At 41.7% G+C, this 20,981-nt stretch overlaps 1 protein-coding gene across 2 annotated transcripts in view; it reads left to right on the top strand.

Moving 5' to 3' along the window:
* limk1a (LIM domain kinase 1a) overlaps positions 1-20,981 on the top strand; it is a 50,209-nt gene that overhangs the window by 1,846 nt on the left and 27,382 nt on the right. The window contains exon 2 of one of the 2 annotated variants that reach the window (XM_084559326.1): positions 405-504. In XM_084559326.1, the coding sequence (XP_084415452.1) occupies positions 405-504 (100 nt within the window). Of the gene's footprint in view, positions 1-404; positions 505-11,182; positions 11,396-20,981 lie in introns of those variants that run through there. The other variant, XM_084559327.1, reaches the window with a different exon arrangement.

The following is a 20,981-nucleotide window of genomic DNA, read 5'->3' as shown; positions in this document are numbered from 1 at the left end:
TAGTTAAGACATTTAATTCTTAGGATAAAGTGCTGTGGTTTGAAACTGTGGTTAAATATTATTCTGAAACAAAGAAGGGTTCGGCACCAACCACTGAAGACTCATTAAACAGACTGATGAAACATATCAGTGGTTTCACTCCTGCTGAGGAAAACGCTCATTAAAACTTCCTGCAACCACCAAAGTCAGTTCACAGTCTCTGATTTCGATGCTGTGCTGCTCTGTCAGCGATGATGCCGGCCGTCAGAGGCCCTGTGCTGCCTTGTTTGCCGGCGATTTGCATAGAAAACGAGGCGGACGTAACAGCCTCACGCGAACACACCTCGCTGTTCTTGATTTCACGCGCGGCGAGCTGTGAAATGTTGGCTTCATGGCTCCGGCCTCTGTCTCACGTGTCGTTGCAGCGGGGGGGAGTTTGCCCGTCTGTGCGGGATGCAAGCAGAGGATCTACGATGAGCAGTACCTCCAGGCCCTCAACGCGGACTGGCACACCGTCTGCTTCAGGTACTGACACATGCACACCGACGTGAACACATAAACCCCTCCTCCAGGGCTACACGTGTCCTTAAATCAGTTGTTACTTAAAATCTGAGCACAGCCGGACACAACGTTGATTTATCATCACATTTCAGGTTCATGTGGTGAGTTTGTTTGAACGTAGTAACTCGCTTTCAGCTCTGTTTTTGGTCTCCACCACCCTCCATTGTGCTGCCATGCTAGTCGCTAACTCAGTCTGTCCGATGTTTGCTGCTGAATGCATTTAGGAAATTTAGAAAACTATGAAACAGTGATGTTATGACCTTTGACCACAGCAGGAAAAAAAGAACACAACATTGATTTATCATCACTTTTTAAATGTGACAAGTTTGTTAACGCTGAGTCACTTTTAGCTCTGTTTTTGTTCTCCACCGACTCTCCAGAGTGAAATTATGACCGACAACCACTGTGTCATTTGATAGATTACTAGAATGACAACATGACTTATAGCAGCTCTAAAGGGCACGAGTCTCCCTGCAGAACGGACGGATGAGCGGAAATTTATCAGTTGGTTGAGGGAAAATTAATCAGCGAGGCCTCCTGGTTGCGTTTCATTGCTCATCTCTCTCTTCTGTCTTCTGTCTTCTGTCTCTCTTCCAGTGTTGATTTCAGATGTAGGATTTTTACCGTATACGATCGACAACCTTAAAACTATCTACAGATCTCACCTTCAGATCTGACAGATTATTTAAGTGTGGGCCGCAGCTCAGTGTGATTTCTAGTGTGAGGTACATTCAGCCATATTTCCTGGAAACTGTTTCATCCCTGCTGTAACAGACCTGATATCCTACATGTTATCAGGCGTGTTCGTACCTGTACGTGCTGTTCTGCCAAATTCTCTGTGAGTCTTGAGAACAGGACATCTTTGGGATAGAGGCCCTCAAGGCAGAGCTAATAATGTGTATTAACATCTAATAATCAGTTAAATTCAGACTTTTGTCAGTAAGAAGTGTAACAAAAAAAGATTCGGCTCAGTTCAGATGATATACAGCCTACGTGATAGGTGCTGCGACCCCAACCTGAAATCATCGTGGAAGTTTACGAGGAAGCTCCTGTGACTCAGATTTACAACCTGCAAACATTACACCACCATCAGACCATGTTGCCGAACAAGAAGATGCAGCTATACAGAAACTGAAGTGGTTTGAACATGCACCGACGGGTTCACATTGCTCTTGTTTAGTAACTTGGATACAAACTTCCATCTCCTATTTCTGTTGCTATGGCTCCTCCATACATACCATTCACGGAAACATTTATAGATGCACTCACAGATGGAGACTCTTTCTCCTGATCAGCCGACGATGAAGCGCCTGTTGTGCGGCGCTCCAGTGTCGAACCTGAAGGTGACACCGGATTACCGTGTCCACAGTGTGTGTGAATGTGTGTGTGTGTGTTTGGAGGGAAGAATAGTTTGGTTTGTGTTTCAGACTCTGGTAAACTACAGCATGCTGTGTGTGGGCAGAGAGATTTTGTGTGTGTGAAAGGCATCTTTAAACATTTCTTGAATTTTAACCAGCGTCTTGCTTTCTGACGAACTCACTGTCGAACAGATCTGAACTTTTAAACACAACATTTGGCTTCAGAGTCGAGCCCCACTGTGCTGCAGACACGGAGGATTAACTAGGTTGTACTGAATTTACCATACAGATAAGATTCAAATCAGTCCTTCACGGGGAGATGTTCTGTGCTCCGTGTCGTCCTGACTTTAAACAAATGTGCCTTAAGTTCAGGCGTCACTAAATCTTCAGATCAATATAGTCACCTCGGGTCACGTAACCTGAAGAATAGAAAGAGTCGCAGATGGTTGAGGCGCTCTAATGGCCATCGATTCTTTCAGCCTAGCAGAGCAGGAGCGTGTCAACTTTATATGAACTGTTAGGTTCTTAGATAGTATTTGGACGTTAAACATCAGACATATTAATTAATTTTGTCATAAATAAGACATGCTTGTTCGTCTCTTTGATCACTTTATGTGTCTCTGACAAGCAGGAGATCAAACAACCTGTCGTCGAGGAAGTCTCCTGAAACATTCAGCTTGTCGCTCACAGCGTCAGAAATAAACCTGATATGGGTTTGTGCCTTTACCGGCTGAATGTGCTTCTTCTTGGAAAGAGACGAGTGGAGGTGCAGTCAGTGGAAGCTCAGTGGCTGTTTGCACAAATGGACGCATAGATGTTGACAAAGGGTCAAATGCAGCAGAATCAGATATATATTCAGTTTTGGGTGCACACATTCTTCTTCGTCATCAAAGCCTGATGCCTGCGTTACCCACAATGCAGCTCAACCATCGACAGGTTTATCAAGGTTTCAGGTGGTCTGTGTTAAGAGTGAAGTGAAGTCCTTCACCTGGACCACCGTGAGACTGTCTTTAAGAAACAATATCAAAAGAATAGAATAAGGTAAGACAAGAGAAACTATATGAAAGTAAATATGTTAAAACATAAAACAGAGGTGTTCAGTTGAGGGTTGAAGTGGTAAGGAGGCTGAATATACATATCGAGAATATAAAGATTCATGAATATCATGAGTTAAGACAAACTCCAACAGGATTTCCACCAAGTGTTGCACCAAAATGACATGAGGTAATGACAGGGATGACTTGGTTTATACAGATGTATTGTGTTCTTTGTATGTCCAAGAAATGAAGCTCAGCAGCAGCAGCAGCAGTGCTAAGAAGTGCTGATGTTAAAGAGTCTGACTGCTGAGGGGACAAAGGACCTCCGGGAGCTGCTCCTTCTTGCCCTGTGGGTGCAGCAGTCTCTGGCTGAAGGAGCTACCTGAAGCACCAACTGTCTCATACAGAGGGTCAGAGGGACTGTTCTTGATGTTTGACAGTTTGGCCATGAGACATGAGACATGAGACATTTCTTTATGCTACTGGAGTTGTTCCATGAATTAACCCTTTATGGGGCAGGGAGCCGCCCCTGTTGCTCTCAGTGAGGTTTAGAAGCATGTGGTTTTCACTCAGTCGGTCAGCAAAGATCAAGGCAACATTCTCAGGTCAAGTCAGGATCAAGTGTGGTCTGCAAGGTCCACCTTTGAATGAACGCTGAGCGTAACTGCTTCATTATGTACCATGAAGAAGAGGCCTAATGTTGTCTAATGTGATAAAGTGAATGTTGATAAGTGCCCGAATCAGCACTTATGTTCTAATGGTCTAAATATATGTTAACGTTTGTTTGCCACTTAAGGGCAAGAAACCATTGATGGCAAATTCATCAAGTTTCTCCAAAAATTTCACTAAAGCAAAAAATTCTTACACTCTAGGGCTCAAATTTAGTATTTGACTGAGTGCCCTATAAAGGGTTAATGCAATTCATTTGAATTCAGTTTTATTTACATAACATGAGTTACAATCAAAATCATCTCCAGTTGCTTTACAGAAGCTCGAGACAGTTTTGTCAGAGTAGGCGGTTTCATGTCCAATAGGGCGGTTTTTGAAATTTATTTTGCGGGCTGGTTTGGGATCATCTTGGTGGTTTTTCTAATTAACGCTAATTTGAAACAGAACCACTGTGTATTTACTCTTCCCAAGACTGTGTGTATATGCGTGTGTGTGTGTGTGAGCGCACTGAATGTGAACGGCTTGTGCAGCTCTCTAAGAGTAGAGAAGCCCCATGGGCTCATCAGTGGACTCAAATGACTTGTGAGTAGTTGCCGTTTGTCGCTGGATGATTTCTACGCTTCGACTCCATTGTTTGTATGATAGGCTTTACTGGTGTAAGCTAGTCTCTGTGGTTAAAGGACTGAACAATAGTATTGGCGTCTTTTGAACAGCTTTTGGGTTGGAGACAATCAGCTGTATGTGGCTACGCTGCACAGAGCCTGAAATGTGCAGAACAAGCATTAAGGCGACGGTGGCAAGAAAAAATGAAAACAAACAAGAAGAGACTTTGAGCAGAACCCAGCTCATGTGGGAGGGGGCCCTTCTAATTGAGGTCACCCGGGCAGAGACAAGAAAATAGAGAGAGGAGAGGAGCAGAAGAGAGCAGATAAATTAATACCTGCATCAGGATAAAGCATCGATGCAGCATGATACAAACAAAGGTACGCAGTAGGTCGTGCATAATACATGGGAGATTGGTAATGGGTTTAAAAAAATGGATAGAGCCAGAGAAGTACTCATTAATGTAAAGTTTAGTGGGTGTACAGTGTGGTCATAAAGTTACTGTACAGAACATAATTAGAAAGACAGACTACAGTCTCAAAACTTTCTCCACAAGCTACCTAGAGCCGCTCAAGTTCAAGATGGATGGATAGATGTTGATAGAGACAGGTAGTTCACTGAGCTCTTGGCAGGTAAACAACTGAATAGTCTCCTGTTAGTAGCTTCATCTCATCTGTGTTGGTTCGCTTCAAGTGTGTAGATCACGATGTTGTGATCTGCAGCCTCAGATCTCGCCTTAAAGTTAAAAAGATATTATTGCCGGCTGCCACTAGGTGTTACAAAAGAGCCACATTTCACCGATAGCACCTTTAATATTGTTATTTTACATCGACCGGCTGCTCGTCATTGCCGTAGTAAATGTCCAGACACGTCTCCGTTTGTCTGAGCAGCCGTCTGCGGCTGAGTGGAAAACTCACCGCTCAGTGTGTCATTAATGATTTCCCCCGGCCGGATGTCGAATGGGAAATCTGAGGAGGGTATCTGGGCACAATGGGTTTGCGGTGAGTGTGTATTTGTGTGAGTACAGATAGGGAGTTATATTTGACCTTCTCAGCGTGGGTGAAGGTCTGATGCAGCAGGTCTCCTATTTGCATAGTTTGGATTTTGAAAGTAAAAACACTACTTTGCATTTCTTTGTATTTGCACCATGGTTAGGTGTGATGTGTATGTCTCGTGTAGCTGGTTTAGATCCGAGCCGGCTCCACTGAGGTGTCGGATGTCAGCCTGCAGCTTCCATCCCTTCTGCACACCATGTAGTGAAACGACACATATATGTGAGTCTGGAATAAGAGAGCTGCACCATCCTAAAAAATCACTGTGATGTTTTTCCTGTATAGTAAACCATGACTGGAGATTAGAGGGAGTCTTCCTAAGGGAGAGCAGGATTTAAGACGGCTACGCTAGTCACACAAGATATCTGTGGAGAATAGGCCAGTGGGACAGGAGCTTATATCCAGACAAAAATAAAATGTCCAAGTGACGAGCCCACATCCACGGCTCCAGTGAAAAGGAAGCAGAGATCAGAGGAGAAAATGAAAATGCCCAGAGTGTTTTCTGATTTTTTATTTTTTTTAGAGACCGTCAGGAGTCGTCCCTTGGGTGGAGGAAAAAAAAACCCTCTGTTCCTCAGAAATAAATTAGCCCGGGCATGTACTTTGTACTTCATGGGAAAATGCAGCCATGCGCTCACTGCAAACTGTTTTCACTTCTTTTTTTCTGTTTGTCTCAAAACTAAACGGCGCAGAGGCTGTTTGAAAGCAGGAACATCTTTATGATCTGTGTGGGCTCTACCGTCTCATGTTCTGTATGCGTTGGATTAATGAATGTCTTTATAACTGGGAGTTTTATGACCTCATTATATAGAGACAGCTCTCAACGTAGAGATGCAACAGAGGCCTCCCGCTGGACTCAAACATGTGCCATCACTGCCATCACTGTAATGAATTAGAGTTCAAATAATAAAAGACCAAACCAGAAACCACAACATTTCTGTTGTTAAAGGAAGGCTACAACTATACTTCACTAAAATCTTTGTAATCGATGTAGATTGAGTTTATACAAAGCTGAAAAAAATCTCAAAAAACATCTGCGGCATAAAAAAAAAGGAAGCATTCTTTTAAACATTGTGTTCAGTGTTGACTGACTTCAGGTTGTGGTAACGTTGTCTCCTCGACAAGATCAGGATGAGGATGTCTTCCCCCACTGTCCACTACCTTCGCTCTCCGACTGTATATGAAGATGGATGAACCGTCCACGATGTCTCCCACTGAGTGGTTTTGAAGCTCAGTATGGGTTGAGTGGTTCATCACCATCTCTGAGTTGCCTGAACTCTTCTTAATTCATGGCCAAAACATAAATAGGCAAATAGGTGGAGCTTGAGAGGAGCTAAGATGGGTCAACTGTTTTTTTTTTTTTTTATATAAATAATAGAAATGATCGATATCGGGTCCGTTCCAGGCATTTTTAAAATGATCAGATTGGTATTGGGCTTCAGCCAAGACTGATTTTGCTGTAGCAGGTCAGGTCCGTCATAAACCAAAGCCACGTACCTGTAGCGTCACGTAGCTGAATAGCCGACCGTCACTAACACAGAAATGATGGCCAAATGTGCCAAAAAAGATCAAGTAAGAAGAAAAATTATGTGACTCAACATGTCTGCTGTGTTGTAACTTTAGTCTGGAAAATGAAATCAGTCAGAAATTAAATGTAAATTATGCAATGTGGATACTAGGTGTGGTGGTGGTAGGAGATCATCATTCAGTACTAACGAATTGATTCACCACGTTGAGTACATTCAGGGAAAGGCTTCACTAAAACAACAACATAAACTGAACACTGCGTTTAAAACAAGAGAAATTTTTCCTGGTGACAGCATCAAGGCAAAAAATGTTATATGAGGTTAGGGAGTTTATGGCGCTGGAGTAGAAGTCTGGAGCTAAGGTACGAGCTACATTGGCTTTGACAACACTATTTACTGAACTTAAAGGGAAAAATACAGTTTTTTACAACCTGGACCTTATTTCTGGCATAAAATACAATCGTTTACTCACCCATATAACTTTGGAGTCGTTCGGAAGATATTAGTGGAGTGCCGCGTATATCCATATAGTGGGAGTGACTGGGGCACCGAAACGCAGCCTCTAAATAACGCATTATCTGCCGCGAAACTCGTTCATTTCACCAATATTTTGTTATGATACGCTAGTGCTATTCCCTGTTGAGTCCAGAGTTACCTGTTATCTGTTCGCGGACGTGCAGCGGTTTGTTGTTGTTTGGCCAGCTGTTCCTCTCTCTGCCTCCCCATCCTCCTTTCAACGAGCTCCTCATCCGTATACTCTGGCATAAAACAGTAAGGACGTCCATCATAAACAAAGTTGTCGTCCGCAACCTCAGCATAATATTCAGATAAAATATTCAGCCATGTTGCAAAAAACTAGCAGTAGCAAATTACAGGTAAACAAGCCGACCGTCGCGGGTTCACGCGGCGCTCAGAGATGACATCATCCAGGTCAGAGGTTAGTAGGTCAATCTACATACCCCGGATGATGATAACAGGTAACTCTGGACTCAACGGGGAATAGCACTAGCGTATCATAACAAAATATTGGTGAAATTAATGAGTTTTGTGGAAGACAATGCGTTATATAGAGGCTGCGTTTCGGTGCCCCAGTCACTCCCACTATATGGATATACGTAGATCTAAATATCTTCGACTCCAAATGACACCAAAGTTATATGGGTGAGTAAAGGATCGTATTTTATGCCAGAAATGAGGTCCAGATTGTAAAAAAATGGTAATTCCTCTTTAATACAGTCGCACAGTGCAGATATGATCTAGGAAAATACAAGTAAGATAAGAAAAGCCTTGAAGCCTGAATCTCCAGTGGAGGAACTTCGTTTATCTAAGTTGGGATCAGGACTCCATTCGGCCGACACTCAATATTAAACCATTGTGTTCAGATCTTGAATCTGGACAAAAACTGCTTTTCAGAGAGTCATGTTGTAGTCACACTGCAGAGGAACTCAAACCACTGAAAGGACTGTTAGGAATCAAAGTGTTTCCATACTTATATTTATTCATTATATGTGAAAAGGCGGTGAACACTCAGACTAAAGACTCTGTGGATGCTCCTCAGATACGTCTCTCATCGAGGAGCTCCTTGGGGAGTTTTATTCCCTTTGCTGTAGGTTTGAGGAGATTAAGTTAGAGCATCTCTTGGCATTCACACCTGCACATTAAGAAGTGTTAAGCATCCTCATGAAAGGACTCAGAGCCTCTTATTGACTCTTAGTAATGTGGAACAAGAGGATTTCTAATCTTGCGTTTATTAACGTTACGTGTGACCCTTTTGTTTTTTTGTTTTCGCCCTGAATTTAATGATTCACCAGCTTATCGTACTGGTAAAAATATGTTTCTTTCTGCAGTTGCATTAAAAATTAAACAGCTTTCAGAATGTGCATCGAGCTGGATACACTGAGAATCAACACTTCTGTTTTTTTTTTTATTGTGTAAAGTCGAGCGGTGCTGCAGTCTCTCTGCAGTACGCTGCAGCGCTGTCCTGCCCACAGCAAAAACTGTTTCTGCTTGACAATCACTGACCCGACTGTGGACTCAAAGGAATACAAAAGGGCTTCTGCTTATTTAGCACTTCAGCTAACAACCTCCCTTTTTTCACATCCGGCGTGCATCTGCAGATGAGGTGCACGTAGAAAAATGTGCCTTCTGATCTGTGATTCACAAACACTCATCTGCTTCCACTGTCGTCATAAACATGCAGCTTTTATGAAAATACTGACTTAAAGCTGTTTGGACAAGGGCGTGTTTACTGAAGGACGAGCTGACGCTAAGCCAGCAGCTCTGTCTCTTTGTTCTGCGGGACACATTCATGCCTCCAGCATCCGGGCTGCAGATGTGGTCGTTTATTGGTGACACCTCCTCTCCTCTCTGTGATACAGTGAAGTTTGGTTAGTAACTGACGGCGTGAGGAGCTGCAGTGACTCAGCTTATTCCACCTGCAGAACTCTGCCTGGTAACAGAGAGCTGCAGGATGCATGATTCTCGCGTTCGATTGTTTACTGAGCTTCTTTAGAAAATAAATATCCATGCGGAGCGGCGACTGTAAACTGTTACGTTAATGAGGTGAGACTGAAAACATTCCTTCAGGAAAACTAAGTTATTGCAGATAATAAACAAAGTGTGGAGCCCAAACGATGAATTGGTTGTTTGATTAGTTAATTAACTGAAAATAAACAGCTTCTATCCTGATAATCAATTAGTCATTAATCTTTTAAGTCATGTCAAACATTTCCTGCAGCAACACCATCAATCCAGGGGTGAAAAAGCTACGCGTCTGGTTCGACTCTAACGTTTCAAGTCCCACATTACTCAACTAGCCCAATCCTGTTTTTACTATCCGAGGATCATTTCAAAAATCCGTCCCATTTCATCTTTTAAAGACATGGACGTCTTTTCAGCTGCCAGGCTTTAACCAGAACCAGGACAAGGGATCATATCACTCCACTGGCTCCCAAGATGTTTTATAATCAGTTTTCAGATCTTACTGAATATCTTTAAAGCTTTTCCTAGCAGTGCCTCCGGCTATATCACTGACCTTTTAGCACCGTACAGGTTGGCACGTACCTTAAGATCCTCAGACAGAGGTCTACTGTCTGTTTTAGGAAAAACAAATGAGGGGACAGGGCGTTTAAAGTTCCCAGAGGAAATCAATCACAATCAGCTGACTCTGTGTTCTCCTTTAAGGCTCTATACTTAAAACATGCTTTATTGGAGAGCTGTTCATGTTTTTTACTGAGATTTGAATTAAGTTTTTTGTTATACACCAATCAGGCATAACATTATGACCACCTTTCTAATATTGTGTAGGTCTCCCTTGTGCCTCCAAAACAGTTGTGACTCATCAGAGAATGGACATGGGCCTTCTGAGGGTGTCCTGTGGTGTCTGGTAACAGGATGCCATTAGTGGGGGCCTTTGGGTCCTATGTGTTGAGGGGAGGGGCCTCTGTGGATCAGGCTTCTTCCAGTGCATCCCACAGATACTTGATCAGTTTGGGATCTCGTGAATTTGAAGAGCACAGAAAACTGGTCGTGTCATACCTTGTCTGTCATCTATAGGAGTACGAGTTTGTTGATTCACTTCACTGCTGTGTGTGAATCAGCGAGTCGTCTGCACTTACGTAGTGTTTTCTACATTCGTGCTACTGAAAGCGTCTCATTCACACATTCATACTTGCCCAATGACTCTTCAGCATGTGAGAAGGTGCCGAGGATCAGACCGACAACCCTGCAACAAGCGGACAACGTGCTCTACACCTGAGCCACAGCCATGCTGCATAGTATTCCTATAGTAAGAATTTAAGATACTCATTAATAACGGGGATACCGTTTCTAAACTCAACAATCCTTTGTCTGCATTAAGCGATAAGCTGACGTCAGATTATCAGTTTAAGGATTCCTGTGTTTCTGGGCCAAGGTGTCTGAGATGTTTGTGTCTGACTCAGCTGATCCGTTCAAGGCCGCTGAGGTTTCTCCGTGTTTCTGTCACTTCACCGCGTGTGATCAAGACGAGCTGCTGTCTCACTTCACCTCGTCTCATCTTTGACAAAACAAAGCACTTGTCTCCTCAGGAGGTTGGTGAATCGAATTATTTGAGAGGAGGCGGAAGGCTTTAATAGAGGATAGATAGCGGGAGAATTAGATGTGTGCTGCCAAGATCTACGAGCAGATTGATGAGTGCAGGAAATGGGCCGTTCAGATTACATCCAAGAAGAAGAAATCTTCATGAGGAGAATAAAATAAGCTGCCGTGATGTAGGCAGGGCTGCCGTCATGGCTGCCATGGGCGAAGTCTGTGCTGTCACGGGGTCAGGTCTTCTCCCGGAGGACGAGCGGAGAGGACAGGAAATAGTTGATAAAGAAGTGTGACCCCTCTGTGCAGCTGCGCCGAGAAAGGAAATAGAGGAAGGGAGAGACGGAGCAGAGAGAGAGAGAGGGAGAGAGCGACATTGATGCTTCTGACAGCGAGGCTGCGAGGCCGGTCGAGCTTTGTGAGTGGAACATCAGAGCTGCTGACATGAGTCTGTCTTTGGACTGTCAAAACAAGACCTCCGCTCCCACGGGTGAAATGTCAGCGAAGAAGCAACGCAGCAGGAAGCGGCTGGAGCCCAGCATGTAAGTGCTCTCATGAATTTGTAGCGTTTGGTTCTCAGAGAGTCAAACTTAGACTTGAAACAGAGTAATCTGAAGTGAAACTGGACTTACTCGCTTGGTATGAGGCCCTGTCTTATTCAGTTGACTTGAAAGCATATATGTTTAAACTTTTAGTGTTTCTGAAAATTTCGTGGAGTTTCTGTTGGTTTAAGTTCTTAACTTTTATCACTGTTGAGGTCTGTTGGATGTAGCTGTAAGAATATTATTTACGATAATTCACGCGATCACTAAACTTTGAAAGCTTTATCTTGGCATTCTTTGATTTTTTTTCTCGTGTTGAACTTAACTGAGATTTTTGTCTTGTTTTTCTAATATAGAAGTTACAAATGATTCTTATTGTTATTATTCATTCATTATTTTCTTAATTAGTTGATCACTGGGAAATATATGAAGCTTTTTTTTTTTTTTTTTTTGCCTGAATAGTGAATAAAGAACAAGAAAAGCAGAAAATCTGAAAAAATACAATAATGTTTCACATGTTGCGTTCTGGTCTCCAGTATCTAACTCTCTCTGAAGAGTGTTTGAGGTTCAGCAGCAACTGAAATCCACTCGTTTCTCTTTATGTCGTCTCCCACTTCCCTAAACAAAACCCCCGTCAGACCGCTGTGAGGATCACACTTCTGTCTCCCGGTGTACAGATCGACTCTGAGTTTGTCTGGACTTCCCTCTTTTCAAAGTGTGACACAGTGAATCAAACCCTGCCGTCCCACATGTGACTGTACGTTATCGTTCCTGTCTCGTTTGTTTAACATCACACGTATACGTGTTTCTGAGTCATGCTGGACGTCGTCTCACGGCAGAGAGGAGAGTCCAGTTTAACTTGACTTTTTGAAAATCAGTATTTTTATTTCAACAGATTCTATAGTTAAAGTTTCACTTTCTTTACAAAACTTTAATCAATGAACGAATGAACTCCTTTCACTTTTCTTTTGCTTCTGTTTTATTTCCTATATTTCCATATTTCTCATTGTGTTTGCTGCTGTACCAAAGAGATTCAGTAACACAATTTATTTTCTGTCATATTTGAACCATTTGCCTTTGAAATTATTCTCAAAAAGTAAGTCTTCATTTCCTCTTCTGCGGAAAAAGGAAATCATTACCTGTTTCCTCTTTTGAGCTCCTCCATCACACGACTACCTTTAGTTTGGACCCTTTCATTTTTGTTAGATTCACCTACTCTCCGCTTTACTCTCTGTTAGTGAAGCATTTCTGTAGGATATTAAACTTAAGTCATGAATTGTGTTTAGTCTAAAATACTTTACATCGTATTTTAGTGTTTCTAAGATGTCGCGTCACCTCCAGTCTGTCATTAAAAACAAATTAATATTATCTTTTATAACATGCGTCTTCTTCTCCGTCGTCCGATAATATTCACAGACAGGAGGAATACTTTGTCCTGCGTGTTTTTTGATTAATCTTCTTTTCCCAAGCTCTAACCTTTGGCTCTTACTACCGTACTTTAATCACACTTTCAAAATTCAATTGTGTCGCATTTGGAGCAGACAGCGTCCAGACTTAAACCCCTCAATGTGATTAAAAAAGAAGAAGATTAACACCCTCGGGTTGTTAGTCCTTCACTTTCATATCTCACCTTGAAGACTTCAGCTTTATTTGCCGGCTTGAATAACGCGACATAGTTGAGTGACTGTTAAAAGAATGAAGATGTTTCCGTTTTGTTTCACGGTGTTCAGTAGAGATCTGTTGGGGAAATATAATACCCAGCAAAGAAATATTTGAGTTTCATCTGTCGCTGATTATTATCAACACCTATTTGGTGCTGTTCAAACACACTTTGATTCATTTGACCACTTTGGTCTGCTAAGTTCTTTTTGTTAACAATCAATCACTCTAAACATGAATTCTGGTTTGTTATCCCTCGACACCGCTGACAGCCGAGGCATTTAGTTTTTGGACTGTTTCTCTTTTCCAGTATAAATCAAGAATTTCTTCAAATTTCACACAAACACTGACTTGGACTCAGGGATGATGAAGGTCTCTGTCATAAAACATATTTTCGCCCATAACTCAAGAAATCATACACCACTAAATAACAGGGCCAGTTCTGTTTGCATCTAAACTTTTATTCAAACATAATCAGTTCTTGTCTGGACACAACGTTGACTCCTAACCAAGAATCAGACAAAGATCACTGTAATTGTGTAAATATTGACGCTGACGTCTTGTTGTTTTGTGGTGGCAAAGCCAGTGGCTCAACTCAGTATAACATATGATTGGACTGTACTTCAGCAAAGAGTAAGCAACATGTCAAGAGCAAATGTCCCCATCCCCAGGGGCCCGGCTTTTATTTTCAGATTGTCAGTTTCAAACCAGAGCTGCAAAAAAGTGCTGTCAAAGGTCGCATGACTCACGCTTTTAACTTGGTGGTCAAATCTCTGAAAAGTGGGTGCTCGAATACAACTGGAAAAGGTTTCTTGACAATTAAAAAAAAAAAAGGGTAGCGCAGAGACCGCCATTTAAAGGGGAATTACCGTTTTTTACAACTTGGACCTTATTTCTGGCATAAAATACGATCATTTACTCATCCATATAACTTTGGTGTCATTTGGAGTCATTCGAAAGATATTTAGATCCACGTATATCCATATAGTGGGAGTGACTGGGGCACCGAAACGCAGACTCTAGATAATGCATTATCTGCTGCGAAACTCATTAACTTAACCAGTATTTTGTTATGATATACTAGTGCTATTCCCCGTTGAGTCCGGAGTAAACGATCGTATTTTCTGCCAGAAATAAGGTCCAAGTTGTAAAAAACGGTAATTCCCCTTTAAAAGGTTTCAAGCCTGACAAAAAAGCCTGTTTTTGTTATGTCTTTCAAAACATGAAGCCTTCATATGAGACTTAATTTCAGCTTTCAAACACTAAGTTATAACCTTTTGAAACATTTATTTCTTTTTTTTTTCAAGTCATGGAGCAATCTTAATCCCATAGTTGACATAAAGAATCTGTTGTTTTCACATAAATTCAAACTATTAAACACAACTGAAGTTTCACTTCATTTGTGTTTACACCTAGAGTTGGGAGCCTGTCTGTGTAAAAGAGACCTGATAATGAATGAGAACAACACTCATCGCGGTTCCCAGAGCTCCCTGATCCCTTTTATCGCTTCCTCTCTGTGGAACAAGTGAGAAGGCCCCAGACACCGACTGTGCTGACAGTCCGTCAGTCAGAGCAGCTTAACAGACACAAAGGAAACTGCTACTGTGCACTTCATTTAGTCTGCCGGCGCTCCTGTTTACCAGCTGAATAGACGACCAAATAAAGAGATCGTCTCCCACAGCCTGAAACACTGGTTCATCAGAGTCGAGGCCATGGAGGAGGGAAATATTTCTACTAATTAAAATGCACAGTCTGCTCTCTTTTCCTGCATTTTGGTTCTTTTAAGGAGTATTTGAATTGGCTTAATATCAGAGTAAATGCTGCTGAGTGTGTGTTTGCCAAGGTCAGGAGGACACGCTGAAGTCTGATTGGCTGTGGGATTTCCTGGTAGAGTTTGAAGTCGCCCAATAGAGAGAGAGAGAGAGATATGGAGGGGGGTTAGGAGGAGGCGATGAGGTAATGTTGTTGTTTTTTTTTCTTTATGTGAGAGGGTGACATCATCGTTGTGGCATTTTAAGTTGCCATGGAGAAGAAGGAGGGAGGAGGGGTATTGATAAAATAGGGGGCACAGAAAGGGGGCACGTGGGAATGGGATGAATGGGTGTCTGTGCTGGATGTGTTAATGTGTAAAAGCTGGAATAATAAAACCGGTTTAATGATTATAGGTTGGCAGACATAAGGTCACACACCGGCCACATGGGTACATTTGTCGCTCTCATGGTTTGGGACTTTAATTCTCTGGGAAATATCAGGGGTGGACATTTGGCTCTGGGTCGGGGATCTATTTATTTCTCACCAAGGGAGGAGACAGGGGTCTCCCCCAGTCAGTCTCCCACTTCCTCAGCTTGTCTTTCACCCGTCTATATATAATATATTATCTGCTGTATGTATGTGTGTGTGTGAAAGAGAGACAGGTCATCCCTCTAACCCACATCCCCTGTCTTATTCCCAGACGTTGTTCCTTCTCTTTGTCTCTGATGATTTCATCTTAGTCTCAGAGTACAGTCACAACAGCTGAGGCCATTTCACACAGTAGACACATTTGTTTCTGTCACCGTCAGACTCCACACACTTGACGTCCACAGCCTGATTTATCCTGATTTTTCTGGAAGGCCAGGCGGACCTGCGTATTGACGTATTGATTACATCTACTCAAAGCGTTTCTGCTGTCTTCGCAGATAGGAGGAAGACGGATGTCCCTCTGAGCTTGACGCAGATGATGGAAGATTTAATAATTAATGAGAAAGTGTGTGTGTGTGTGTGAGAGAGATGTGGCTCCACGTAAATCTTTCAGCTCTGCATCTGTCAGTTTGTAATGATCCGACTCTACACACCTCTACCGGGACACACACAGTATTTCCTTTTGAGCCCTTCTGCTTCCTGTAGCGATCTCAGCCTCCGCGTCATTTAATGACCTGTGGTTACATTTACACACCCACACACACACACATCATAAAATGCTGGCAAGAAGTGGGTGGTCATTAAGGTTAGTGTGGGAGTCAGATTAGATTCTGGTTTGGTTTTATTCCACTGTTATGTCACTGATCAGAGAATAAACATAACACAAGAGCGGCATGTTTGTACAGTGTGTGGTCGGTTCATACTTGGTGTTGTTTTGATCAGATTGGGGCGGAAACAACTCTGTTAATGAATTACAGGAATATAATCTGCATGGTTGAATAAATATTTGCTTTAAAGCAAACACAATTATTTAGTTTTGAGTTTCCCAAATGTGCAGTTTGCTTGTCTTTGTCATATGTCGTTGTTAGTGTTTGTGACTGTCTTCCTGTGCTCTGTGCAGATGTCATGTAATGACATTTTATAAACCAATTTATCCAAACCTCTCCAGATTAATGGGCAGGTCAAAACACTAGTTAATTGCGGGGCCGAGTTCAAATGTGTTCTGCAGACGCATTGGGGCAGAATATAAACATCATCTTGGTCTGGTTTTAGTTGAACTGCTGCAGAGCAGATTCATATTCGAGACCTCAAAAGCTCTCACCAACAGACAGCTGAGATAATGGAAACATTTAGCCCCAGTAAATAATTAATGGTCTATTCAATGGGTTTTTAATTCATGTCTTCCTCAGTTTGACCTTAACTGATCCGGACAGTTAACTCCTGTTGGCTGGCAAATAATAACTAATTTTACTGTTGACTGATTTGACAATTAATTTCTATTCATTGTTGATCTGAGTTTGCAAATTCTTGCATCCTGGAACAATTACACGATCGACAAACAAAAACTGCAACAACTCATTAACATATTGAGAACAGCTAATCGTAGTACCTCTAATAAATATACTTACACTAATACTACTATTACCAGTAAGTTTAGTTTGCGTACTGTGACAAGAAAAGTTTAAGCTGTTTCCATTGTTGCTAAATACAACAGTTATTTTCTTTATTTAGTTTTAAAGACATTAGCCCGACCAACAGCTCAAAAATATTTCATAACTATGAACTAAATCAATGATTTTTCATACAGGTTAGAACCAAAACTTAATCAAAACATTTAAATATAATTTTCTTAAGATGAACTAATTGTTATAGTTTTAACCCACATGAACTAGAAGTAGTGTAATGTGATGTTTATGCTGAATGGTTGCATATGTTAATGCTGATGAGACGTTGTATATCATGATGTCTGGTTCAATATGTTTACATTTTTATCGTCTTTCAGTCAGAAGGTTAAATTCCTTTCATACGCTCAGACCGTTCACATCAGCTAGGACTGATTAATCACGCCAGGTATTGACCCAGGTCAGGCTGTCAGTGTGATAAATAAAGAGTCGTTCAAAAACACATTGCATCATGAAACTGTCCAGTGCGATCATCTCAGAGGGAATAATGAATCTTTAGCACTACTGCTAAAAAAAAAAAAAAAAAAGCAGCACATGGAAAATCCATCTGTTTTCTTTAGCTCTGTGTGCACACCTGCTGGAATGTTGTTTTATCCGCAAAATGTAGATCAATAATCCTTTTACTGAGTTAAATTAGGTGTTTTTTAGAATCTAATGTTCTCATATTGACTGTGGATCCGAAACCAGTTCCCCTATGGCTCCTAAAATGAACCATGGAATGCAAAAGAATACGAAATAAATATATTGAGGTTTAATGATTATTAAAGTTAGCAGTGTGGCTCTAGGAATTGTGTCAGATTTAATTTCAAGTTCAAGACTTTTGCAGTATTGGTGTATATAGTAGTATCTTTTAAATGTAGCACCACATTAAGTGCCAAGTTAGCATGTTAACCATGGATGTTGGAAGCTAGAAAACTTTGCTGATGGCAGTTTTCAACCATTAAACTGGGTTGTGTTTACTTTGTTTACAAGAAAATGTCACAAGAACAGCGCCCTCTTGTGGCATTCATTACCTTGTAAGTGGAAATTTTCTGAAATACAAAAATTAACCAGTTTACAAGTTTTCAAAATGGCAGAGGTGTAATGTTAGTTAGGGTTTATTGGTAACTATAACATGTCTGTAAAAAATCATTTCATTACACCATTTCATTTCCTACATATACGTGGTCGTTAGCTTGCTAAACTGTTAGCATTGTTGCCTAGTAGCAGTGCTCTCAGAAATGGCGGTTGTTGCTACCACTTGAACATTTATGGGTTTCATTTGGAGGCAGCGTACATCCAAAAAGTTAGCTAGATAAATTTAAGTAGGAGAACGTATTTAGTTTGGTAAACTTCATGTTAAGATTGATTAAGCATTAGCAGTCTTGTACAGCCTCGCAGAGCTAGCTTAGCCGTACACTTTTTGTCTGTTTTTCTTTTGTCTAGTTTTTTTGCTACCATGTTATTTATGTCACCGTCCCTTTGGATTCATAAAGTGAATCCTTGGAGGACTCCAAGCCACCCGGCCGTCCCACAGACAAGAGATTTCCTCTCAGAGTACGAAAGCCTTGACAGGTTGCAGACACCGAGTAAGTAAATGTCAGGTTTTTGTGGACTCAGATGGAGGAAGGTGAGAGGCCGGGGGAAAAGGCTGCCTCCTTTTGACCTGAAAAAAAGGAATTTATTACTCTGTGAAACACTTTCAGCTAATTCCATCAGGGATTTGAGCAGTGGGGGGACATTTGCAGATTTACTAACTGTCCTCCCTCAGTCTTTAGCTCCTCGTTCATTGGTTGTTTCCTGCCCTCTGGGATCCAGCTGGGTTTCATGGTGTCTGAAATCTGCTCTGCTCTCTCTCACTTGTCTGTGGGAGTTATTTATTCCTCAGCAGCCTGCGTGTCTGTGCATTTCTTTGTCTCCTGACATTTTCCTTGTGTCCTAGGTCAGTGTATCTTAAATCAGTCCATATTATTATGTCTCTATTGTCTCTACATCTGCCCTTTTCACTTCCAGTCTTCTAAAACTGATTTCTTTTTATAGATTGATTTGAAAATAACATTTTTTGTTTGATTTATTTATTTTTTTTTTTACAGTAAGAGCTTAACAGAGTATCAGAAACTGTTAAGCTTCCACCCAGTTACATTTTTGGGGGCATCATAGCAGAGCAGGCTTTCACAGTAATAATCCTCTTACACGTCAATGCCAATGCACGCCAGTCGCACAAAAACACGCAAAACGGAGTCCAACGACACACATTAACACAGTAACACACTAACCGCAATCTCAGAATAAGCAGTCATGTTTGCCGGCATATTTTTTCCACCTAATCTTTGGTTGTAGCTGAGCTTCGCTGCTTTTCTTCTTTCCCTCTGGGATCAGATTTTTGTCCTGCAGGCAGATATTCAGCATCTCCATCTGGGAGTCACTAATGTATTCACCCATATCTTTAATACTCTGCCGCTCCCAGCTCTGCTTGGAGAGGAATTTTTCTGTGAAGTAGCTGAACCTCGGAGCTTTAAGATCACTCCCACCTCTGGGTGTAGTTGTGTGTATCTACGTGCATACTGCCAAGGTATGACTTTGCCTCAGCAGGGGTCTGCAGGATATGTGTATCTGTGCGTGTAGTGAAAGGTTGTTATCGAGCGGCATGAAGCCAAGACAGCTGAGTAGGTCCTGGCTGGGTGCTGCGGACGTCTTCTGAAAGCCTTGACCCACTTCCAAGTCTCCTCCTCCCCCCTGCCCACCCAAACACGCTGCATACTGAAGTAGCTCTGCCACAATCTGCTGAGCTGCAGTGAAGCTCCACATGCCGACACTGGGGAGACTGAGTGTGTCTCTCTAATAAATAAATTGCCTGCGTGTGTCTGTATGTGCTACAAGGTTGTGCGGTTTGCAGAAGGTGCAAGACCTTGAGCAAAGTCAAGGAGTGCCGCTTTTGCTGAATATATTAATGACTCCCTCAGTAGCAGTTACTTGGAGGAATGGTTAAACCCTCGCAAAACATTTCTACTGCGGAGACCCGCACAATTAATTGGCCAATTAATGAACTGATACTCGGTCTATTAAAAGTCACAATTTGCTGAAACTTGAGTCGATATTTTTAAATGTTTTGATATTCTGTTAAGTATCGGGTGAGATGAAGGGAAGCAACAAATTTGCACAAATCTAGGACCCAGGAAATGTTTGTCATTTAGGTTTAAAATATCAAAGTAATTTAAACATTTAACTGTGATATTTGTGTTCTTAGCTTGAACCAGATCTTGCAGGTTGAATTTCTGCATTTCAAAAGAAACACTTTATCTGTCGCTACGATTTACGCTCACACCGTCAGTGATTGGTTGCATTAAACTGGATCCTTTCGGAGAAAGTTGCAGATAAATGGCAGGTTTGAACTCGAGCTGTCGGAAACCAGAAAAGCAAATATAAAAGAAAAGAGGCCATTTGAATGTTGCCTTGCATTAATATTTATGAAGAAATATATTGTCTGAGATTGTTAAATTATAAATCTTTGGTTGCACCTGAAGGATAAACTTACTTGACAGTAGTTTTTTTTGTTGTTTTGTTAAAATATCCAGACACTAAGAACTCTTAAAATCAAGAAATGAAATGATATAGTAATGGAAACAGAAGGAAATCAGGCTGGGATGAGGGACAATGTGAATTATTGTGCTCCGGTCTTTGAAGCCGTGCCCACTCTTTAATACTTTCAGAGGCAACAGACCTCGTTTTAAGCTGCCCAGAGCAGAGACTGGGCCAGACGGCTGGGTGATGGGAGGATAGCTCCACTGGGAAGGAGTGGAGGCAGGCAGTCACTTAGTCATGGATGTTAGACACAGAGATTTAAACAGATTACAAACAAGCACACACAAGCCTGCAAGCACGTCAGCACTCCACTAATGCATGGCAGTCTATATCATTCACAAGGCGATTAGCACACATTTAGATTTATGGACACATGCAGAGCAAATGTACCCACTCACAATAAGACAGTGTTTACATCATGGATATGTGCAAAGACTTATTTTCAGATCAATAGGAAGATCATGAGAGCTCTAGGTGATGTTTGTCTGTGGTGTGTTCAAGAA

Source organism: Chelon labrosus, assembly GCF_963514085.1.
Source record: "Chelon labrosus genome assembly, chromosome: 13".
Lineage (NCBI taxonomy): Eukaryota > Metazoa > Chordata > Actinopteri > Mugiliformes > Mugilidae > Chelon > Chelon labrosus.
The sequence above is the reverse complement of the archived record's forward strand: the minus strand, read 5'-3'. Positions and strand labels throughout refer to the sequence as shown.